The following is a 10,000-nucleotide window of genomic DNA, read 5'->3' on the forward strand; positions in this document are numbered from 1 at the left end:
AGTTGGACAGAAAGAACATGCAAAGGAGGTGGTCTTAGTATTCCAAAGAAAATCTCATGTGGGTGATAAACCACAGTCTCTGTTCTTGACTAGTAGATGGTTCCATTAGTATGGGGGCCAGTTGTGAGAAAAACTAAATAATAAAGAATCAAATGCTAATGTTAAGATGCACATTTGACTGAAAATTTTGTCTATGAATGTTTTGTCAGCAGGTTTCGTGAAGTTAAAAGAAAGGACTTGACAACATAAAATAAAATACGATATATAGGTGCAGGAGTGGCTGTGTGGTAAGTAACTTGCTTACCAACCACATGGTTCCGGGTTCAGTCTCACTGTGTGACACCTTCGTACACCAAGGCAAAAGTGCATATGGGAGTGGTGATATGAAATCCAGCCACCCTGAAGAAAGAGTTCAGCCAAAAAACACACCAGCATTGGATGACAAGCGATATTGGGGGACAAACACAGACACACAAACATATACACACAGACATATATATATATATACATATATACGATGGGCTTCTTTCAGTTTCCGTCTATCAAATCCATTCACAAGGCTTTGGTCGACCTGAGGTTGTAGTAGAAGACACTTGCCCAAGGTGCCACACAGTGAGACTGAACCTGGAACCATGTGGTTTGTAAGCAAGCTACTTACCACACAGCCACACCTATGCCTATTTATATTTTATCTTTCATCTTTTACTTGTGTCAATCACTGGACTGCAGTCATGTTGGTGTACCACCTTCAAGAATTTTTAGCCAAATGAATTGACACCCAGTACATTTTTTTTGAAAGCCTGGTGCTTATTCTGCTGGTTTCTTTTGCTGAACCACTAAGTTACAGAGACATAAACAAACCAACACCAGTTGTCAAGTGATGCTAGCACACAAACAGAAAGACACATAGATATGTGTGTGTTTGTGTGTGCGTGTATGTGTGTGTGTGTGTGTGTGTGTTTGTCCCTCACTACCACTTGATAGCCTATGTTGGTTTGTTTTCATCCCTGTAACTTAGGAGTTCAGAAAACGGAACTGATAGAATAAGTACCAGGCTTAAAAATAAGTACAATTTATTCAACTAAACCCTTCAAGGGGGTGCTCCAGCGTGGCTGTAGTTCAATGACTGAAACAAGAAAATGATAACATTACAATTATTAATTTCGTTTAGTCTTTATTTTATTTTTGGTTACTTATTGATCAGTCCATTTATTTTGCTGTCCTTCAGGAATCAATCTCTACTTGCCGTTTTGCCCAGAGAGTGGCACTCATCAAGAACGAGGCCATTCTAAATGAGGAATTTGATCCAAAGTTGATGATTTCCAAACTAAAGAAAGAAGTTAACCAACTGAAAGAGGAGTTAGCCCTGCGAACCGGAGATATACGGGAGGACGAACTTACATCTGAAGAGATACAGCAGTAAGTATAAACACACTTCTACTCTCCCTATCTCTCTTACCTTCTCTTTCTACCTCCTCTCCCTCCTCCTCCTCTGGCATGCTCTCTCTCTCCCTTTCTTCTTCCGTCATTGATTTTATTGCTACATTTGTGGTGAACATCATAGAGTAAAAGTTATAATTCTGGCAATGTGAGATGCAATATGTGAGTTCAATATCCAGTTGAAGAAACTTTGCATACACAAGGCAATAAAGGACTCTCTTTGTGGTCACTAGATTTACTAAAAATAGCAACCAAATTTCCCTTAAATCACATTCTAGTGCCATATAAAAGGAAGATTATTATGTATGGATTACTATGTATGGGGTGTAGTTGGGAGACAGAAGTTAATCAGCACTCCATAATACCATACAACCTCCCAAGTTCACCATAATCAGCGCTATGTCCAAAATTGGAATGTCAATGCTTCCAACCCCATACTGCAGCAACCATTGATGATAACAGTGGATTGAAGCGTCCATTGATGGTTATGGTGGATTCATTGAATAGTTGTGATAAGAAGATTCTAAAGATTATTCATACCAATTTGTTTTCAAATACACCTTTTCTTTGATGAGCAATGAATCTTTTTCTAAATTCATACAAATGACCTAAAAAAAAAACATGTGCCCTGTATTACCAAAAACATAGAAAACATATATTGTGGTTTGTCCACATTGTAAAGTGGTTGGTGTTAGGAAGGGCATCCCACTGTAAAAATCCTGCCAAAACAGTCTCAGAAGTCTGGTGCAGACGCCTGTCAAACTGTCCCACCCATGCCAGCATGGAAAGCAGAGGTTAAACAATGATGATGATGATATCATCTAATCATCATCATCTAATGTCTGTTTTCCATGATGGCATGGATTGGACAGCTTGACAGGAGCTTGCAATCCAGAAGACTGCACAAGGCTTCACTGTCTGTTTTGGCATGGTTTTTACGACTGAATGTCCTTCCTAACACCAACCACTTTACAGAATGGACTGAGTGCTTTTTATGTGGCACCAGCACTGACTAGGTCCATCTTTTCATGGTTTTTACAGCTAGATACCCTTTCTAATTCCAAGTGCTTTGCAGAGTGGCCTCGGTGTTCTATATATATCTCTTAACACTTGACTTGGGCCAATAAAAGTTTACCATGATTCTCAATAAAAATGGCAAAGAGCTTGCACAGTGCTTGAAATACTGGAAGTATTTGATGTTTTTGCTGCAGGGGGCAAGCTACATATCTCATCTATCCAATTTAACACAATACATCAAACTCTTCTTTTCATATAGGTCTGGGTGACAAAACATAGGTTTCCCTTTCAGGAAACTTCTTAATCTATCCATGCACATTTCTCTGATTGAATTCAGTTTTCTTCTGACTGATTCCATTCCTCTTATCAGCTCTCACATGTTTCCAAGCAAAATAATATTTCCCTATGACTACACATGTTTTTCGTTGTAGATTGGAAATGAAGGACACTGCTTTTATGATAGTGACACTCATTTGTAAACACACACACACACACACACATATATGAATGTGTGCATATGAATGTGTGTGTGTGTGTGTGTGTGTGTGTGTATCTTCATTATCATCATTATCATCATACGTCTATTTTCCATGCTGGCATGGGTTGGACAAATACTCCTTCCTTCATATATAAAGCTTGACTTATCTGTACTACTGGAAACTTCTTCCAGAATATTTTGCTCTTCTCCCCAGCTATTTAAAATCACAATATAATATTTGCGACAAGTTCTCTCTCCAGCTTCCTCTCACTACATACATACATACATACATACATACATACATACATACATACATATATATATATGTGTGTGTGTGTGTGATGCTCTAGTGTGGCCGTAGTCATATGACTGAAACAGGTAGAGTAAAAGAGATGTATATATAGGTATCTCCCCCTTTCTCTTCCTCTGTCTGTCTGTCTCTCTCTTCCCCTCTGTGTATGTATATATATATATATATATATATATATACATGTATTGCATTTTGTTTGTTTGTTTGTTGGTTTGGTTGAGATTCCAAACAAATTCAGATCCATTTTCCTGGAATCTTAAACCAATTCATTACATCACCTAGGTCTTTAGTCAAACATTTTAATTAACTTCTGCAACCTCGCAAGAATGTTATTTTTGGAAAAGTTTTACGTAGTTAGTATTAAAAAAATTTAAAAAAAAAAGAAAACAAAAGCTGTGTTTTTAGCAGGTGAAAAGGTCACTACTAACAACTCCATCTTCATGAAGTTTACCTCAAGCTAGTTAGCATAGAAGAGCTCACCCTTCTCTCTTCTATATTTACGAGAAGAAAAGGAGTTGATACCTTTCAATGCAAGTTACAGAAAAGACTCGTTAATTTTATAGCAATGCTGCTTCAATTTGAACAAATTTAAATACATTTTCATGAAATCTTATACCAATTTATTATGTCGCACCTATAGTTTTTATTCAGAAGTTCTAATTAACTTCTGCAACCTTACAAGCAATATATTGGGGGTAGGAAAATATTTTATAGAGTCTCTGTGAAAAATATGGCAGATTTAAGGCTGTTATTTCGTTTTTATTTTTTAGTTATTTATAAATTTGTTTATTTTTAATTGTTTGTTTGTTTGTTATTTTTTTTTTTCTCTCCTGAATTTCGTTTTGGAAAGCAATTAATTTCAGTAACCTCAAAAGTAATTAAAATCATCCAACCATTTTGTTTTTGAGATGTATAGATTTGGTAAACCAATACTTAGAAGATTCTGATTTGGAAGCAGTCTTAGATGTCGGAGCTGACATGCGGAAAATACAGAAATGTTTCGATATATTAAAGGTAAATTCTTGTGATTATATATATATATCTGCGTGTGTGTGTGTATAGGTGCGTGTGTACAGGTATGTGTGCAAATACGGTCAGTGTGTTGTTTTACTTGTCTAATATATATGATTAAGGTGGACAATTTCAGAGCTTTCAATAAATAGCTCAATTCTATACTTTTTTGTTGAAGCTTTTAATAAGAAAACATTTAGATAAAATTTATAGATATGGCAATTTTAATTTGAATTAATAGAATTTTTTTTTTGTTTGTGACATGTCTAGTTAGTTACAAGTCTGAAGCATTTTCATAAACCAAAATTATGTTGAAGAAAAGATATGTAATTGAAATCTGATTCTGATAAAAAGAAAAAAAAATATTTGGTTTAAAAATAATATTTATTGAGATCTTTCAAAAAGTATTTTAAGTTTCTGTTAATTTATTGAATTTTAATCTGAGTTTCAATTTAAGATTCAGGGTCGTTTAAAATTTTTTCCTGTTTCACTAATTGATTTTAATTTATGAGGTACAGATGTGGCAGTGGAATTAAAAGGTTTGTTTCTGAATCATGTGATTTCAGGTTCAGTCTCACACTATGCTGCATCTTGGGTGTCTTCTACAATAGCCTTTGCTTGCGATGGGATCTGAGAGACACAAATTGAAAGTAGCAGCGAGCTGGCAGAAATGTTAGCATGCCAGGCGAAATGCTTAGTGGTATTTCATCTGCTGTTACGTTCTGAGTTCAAATTCTGCCGAGGTCGACTTTGCCTTTCATCCTTTCAGGGTCGATAAATTAAGTACCAGTTACAAAACTGGGGTCGATGAAATCAACTTAATCTCCTTGTTTGTCCTGTCTATGTTTAGCCCCTTGTGGGCAATAAAGAAATAAGAAATTGAAAGTAGCTCATCATGTTTATATTTTCATACATGTGTGTGTGTGTGTGTGTGTGTGTGTGTGTGTGTGTGTGTGTGTGTGTGTGTATGCACATTTGTGTTTGTGTTTGCTTACATTTGTATATCTCCAAAAATTGCTGGGTTTGCAAGTGGTGATGTTGTTCTCATTTCCCCTGTCAACAAATTGTCTGCTGGCTTTGCGCTTTCAAAGACATGTGGAGTAAGAGCACCTTTATCTGAAAATAGGCAAGGGTTAATGACAAGAAGGGTATTTGGCTGTAAAATAATCCTTTCTTATTTCTTTATTGCCCACAAGGGGCTAAACATAGAGGGGACAAACAAGGACAGACAAAGGGATTAAGTCGATTACATCGATCCCAGTGCGTAACTGGTACTTAATTTACCGACCCCGAAAGGATGAAAGGCAAAGTCGACGTCGGCGGAATTTTAACTCAACGTAGCGGCAGACGAAATACCGCAAAGCATTTTGCCAGGCGTGCTAACGTTTCTGTCAGCTCACCACCTTTAAGAATAACCCTTTCTACCAAAGGCTTGAGGCTTGAAATTTTGGGGTGGGGACTAGTTGATTATATTGTTCCCAGTGTTCCCCTGGTATTTCGTTGACGCTGAAACGGTGAAAGGCAAAGTCAGCCTCACAGAATTTGAACACAGCATAAAGATGGACAAAATGCTGTTAACCCTTTAGTGTTTGCATTATTCTGCCAAAATTAATGCTTTTTCATCCACATTGTTTTGAACTAATCATGCATTATCTTGTAGCTATGAGATTTTGATGAGGTAGCTGTTAATTTTTAAAACGATATTGTAGGGTTGGTGTGAGAGACCAGATTTGGCCAGTTTGAACATAAAACAAGCAGAATACTTTTGGCCGGATATGGCCAGTTTAAATGCTAAAGGGTTAAGCATCTTGTTTAGCATGCTAACAATTCTGCCAGCTTGTCAACAAAAAAATAATAACAATTCTTTCTTATTTTGGCACAAATCCTTAAATTTGTCGGGTGGGGGTTAGTTGATCACATCGATCCCTCTCCACCAAAAGGAGGAAAGGTAAAGTGAACCTTAGTGGAATTTGAATTCAGAAAGAAAAAAAAAAGGGATGAAATGCTATTAAGCCTTTCGTCTGGTATGCTAATGGTTCTGCCAACTTGCTGCCTTGCCTAGCTGTATAATAATGGTTTCAAATTTTGGCACAAGGCCAGCAATTTTGGAGGAAGGGGATAATCAATTACATCGATCCCAATGCTGAACTGGTACCTAATTTATTGACCCCAAAAGGATGAAAAGTAAAGTCACCCTTAATGGAATTTGAATTCAAACAGTAAAGATGGATGAAATGCTGCCAAGCATTTTGTCTTGCATGCTAATGCTTCTGCCAGCTTGCCGTTTTATCTGGCTGTAAAATAATGCATTGATAATGTATTAGTCTAACCCATGCTAGCATGGAAAAATGGACATAAAAGCAAAGAAACAAATTAAACAAATTCTGTTTTTATTATTTTATTGTGTCTAGGAAGAGTCATTCTCTTTTAGTGCCTTATTACTTAACACACTCCCTGGTTCGATTTCTACCCATTTATTTATTTATTTTTTCTGAAATTCTTATTGTATCTGGCAACCTCTTCAATAAGTTGTTGACTCCGTCCATTATCAAAACTGGTCAGCGTAAAAAGGAGTAAAAAATATATCAGATAATACAAAAAAAAAAAAAAATTAAGAGGTGCAGGAGTCGCTAATAGGCACAGGAGTGGCTAATAGGTGCAGGAGTGGCTGTGTGGTAAGTAGCTTGCTTACCAACCATATGGTTCTGGGTTCAGTCCCACTGCGTGGCACCTTGGGCAAGTGTCTTCTACTATAGCCTCGAGCCGACCAAAGCCTTGTGAGTGGATTTGGTAGACGGAAACTGAAAGAAGCCCGTCATATATATGTATATGTATATATATGAGTGCGTTTGTGTGTCTGTGTTTATTCCCCCCCCCCATCGCTTGACAACCGATGCTGGTGTGTTTACGTCCCTGTAACTTAACGGTTTGGCAAAAGTGACCAATAGAATAAGTACTAGGCTTACAAAGAACAAGTCCTGGGGTCGATTAGCTCTACTAAAGGCGGTGCTCCAGCATGGCCGCAGTCAAACGACTGAAGCAAGTAAAAGAGTAAAGAGAGTAATGAGTATGTGGTTGCATAGCATGCTCCTTAATCACAGTTTTTTGTTTCTTTTTCAATTTGCATTCTTCACTCAGGTGTGTTCTGTTGTTCATTCAAACCATTGTATGTCCTGGTCATGCTGGGTCATTCTATCTTGTCTTTAGTGTTTCTGCTTCTAGTTTATCAATACATGTGTGTGCGTGTGTGTGTATATGCGTGTGCATGTGTATGTGTGCATGCGTTTACCTGTATCTGTGTGTGTGTGTGTTGAAATCCTTTGATCATAGACCTGCTTGATAAGGTCACTCCTGATCAAGTAGACCAAACCATGACTCTCTTGAGTATGGTTATGTTTCTAGCATTTCCTTATAATTTTATGATGGCAGCATGTGATTTAAGTGAGATTTGGCAGTATGAATAACTGCAAAGATGATTCCTAATTGGCTCATGTTTGTAGCTGGTGAATCAAAGGCTGTCATTCACTAATTATACCCAGCCTATTGAAGAAGATTGGTCTTCAAAGTAGGAGGGGAATCTTAACTAGTTGATATCTAAAATCTTCAGTAAAGGTCATCATCACCTTTATGATTTTAGGTGAATGGTTAAACACTTGGGATCATCTAAAAGAAAAACTGTTTCAATTTTGGCCTTTTGCTCAATTTCTAGTTGATGTGATGCTTTGAAGTTAACAGAATCTTTCTGTTGTCCTGTCATGGCACCAACATATAACATCATTTTAATGTCCGTTTTTCCATGCTTGTAATGAGTCAGATAGTAACTTTGTTGCGCCAGATATTCTAATTGTCAAATGCTCTTTTATTGTCAAAAGGACCCCAAGATATCTGGCACCTTGCTGTTGTTGTGAAGCCCCATCTATGAAAGCAGAATTGTTAATGCTCCCATCCCAGCTGAAGAGGTTTTTGCCTTGCAAGAGCCCCTTACCAGTGCCATGTAAAAAGCACTTGTGCGGGTTCCACATAAAAGTTACCTGTAGTGGTGTCACATAAAAAGCACCTGTGCTGGTGCCATGTAAAAAAAAAACACCCAACAACTCTGTACATTGGTTGGCATTAGGAAGGGCATCTAGCTGTAGAAACCATGCCAAATCAGACTGGAACTTGCTGACTAAAATGAGGCTTTTGTAGAAGAAATTTAACTGGAGCTTCGCACAGAGTGATTGAATCCTAAATCCTGTAGGTGCAAGATTCTCAGCTACACAGTCATGTATTTACTCTGTGTTAAAGATCATTGATCAATTTAGTCCAAGGTGAACATATATAACAGACTGTATTTAGAGCATTTTGGAGTGACTCCTCCATTGTATTACTGGTACTAATTTTATGTCTCTATGTGATTCGTGAATAAGTGAAGAAAATGTAGTGTAAAGAGGAAGGTATGGTATGTTACTGAGGATATGACAGCCTCTTTAGTGTTGGTGCCATGATAAAGTGTGGTGAATATTCTCTGTAAAGTAGTTGGTGATAGTCAGAGAAACCTGAGAAACCTATTGTCAAAATAAAACATACAAGCGAGATGTGGTCTCTTGACATATATAGAACTGGTACTCCATCGGTTATAATGACGCGAGTTCCAGAACAGCCTGCTCATGAAATTAACATGCAGATGGCTGAGCACTCCACAGACATGTGTACAGAGACATGCAATGTGACACAGAATTACAGGCATGACATTACTCATTTTTGCCAGCGGAGTGGACTGGAGCAACATGAAATAAAGTGGCTTGCTCAAGGACACAGTGTGTCACCGGTTTTCAAACTCATGACCTTATGATCATAAACTGAATACCCTAACCACTAAGCCATGCACCTTCACTTATATCTAGAAGTGAATGGTCTCTGGCATCCTATCCAACTCATACCAACTTGTAAACAGATATAAAAATGGAGATGATTATCATCATCGAAATTGGTGCGGGAATACGCTCCAGGTATGTAAAAACTTTAGTAAGCATTATCAGCAGTAAATTCACAGAATAGTTGAATCATTGAACAAAATGCATTATTGTATTTGTTTCAACTCTATACTCTGAGTTCAAGCCTTGTCCATGGTTCAGCTTTGTCTTTTATTCTTCTGGGGTTAATAAAGTAATGTCCCATTTCAGGACTGTGGGTGAAGGGTTTGTGTGGGGTTTTTAAAAAATATTTTACTTGTCTAGTATGGCTAATTAAGATGGACAATTTCAGAGCTTTCAATAGATAATTCAATTCTATCCTCCACCTTTTTTTTTAGTGTAGCTTTTAGTAAAATTTTCTTTTTAATTGATAGACATAGCAGTTTTAATTTAAATTGATAGAATTTTTTGTTTGTGACATGTCTAGTTAGTTACAGATCTGAAATATTTTCATAAAGCAAAATTATGTTGAAGAAAAGATATGTAATTGAAATCTGATTCTGATAAAAAGAAAAAAAATATTTGGTTTAAAGATAATATTTATTGAAATAAACGAAAAAAAAAATGAATTTAAGTTTCAGTTACTTTATTGAATTTTAATTTGAGTTTCAATTCTAACTTCCCTTTTTGTTTTACATTTTTTCTATCTTTATTATTAATTCTGTGGATCAGTGGGAATTTTAGAGTGTTGGATAAAATGTTTGGCGGTTTTTGTTCTGACTTTTTACTTTCTGAGGGCTCAGATATGTGCAGTGAGCTCATCTGCATTCAGCAAATGAGATGGCTACT

General features: G+C 36.8%; 1 protein-coding gene across 2 annotated transcripts in view; it reads left to right on the top strand.

Annotated features, from left to right (window-relative positions):
- The window catches only part of LOC106880426 (kinesin-like protein KIF6), a 227,512-nt gene that overhangs the window by 107,840 nt on the left and 109,672 nt on the right, over positions 1 to 10,000 (top strand). For both annotated transcript variants that reach the window (XM_089349786.1, XM_089349784.1), the window contains exons 11-12: positions 1,229 to 1,419; positions 4,154 to 4,259. In XM_089349786.1, the coding sequence (XP_089205912.1) occupies positions 1,229 to 1,419; positions 4,154 to 4,259 (297 nt within the window). The remainder of the gene's footprint in view (positions 1 to 1,228; positions 1,420 to 4,153; positions 4,260 to 10,000) is intronic.

Source organism: Octopus bimaculoides, chromosome 3 (genome assembly GCF_046866305.1).
Source record: "Octopus bimaculoides isolate indiv1 chromosome 3, ASM4686630v1, whole genome shotgun sequence".
Taxonomy (NCBI): Eukaryota; Metazoa; Mollusca; class Cephalopoda; order Octopoda; family Octopodidae; genus Octopus; species Octopus bimaculoides.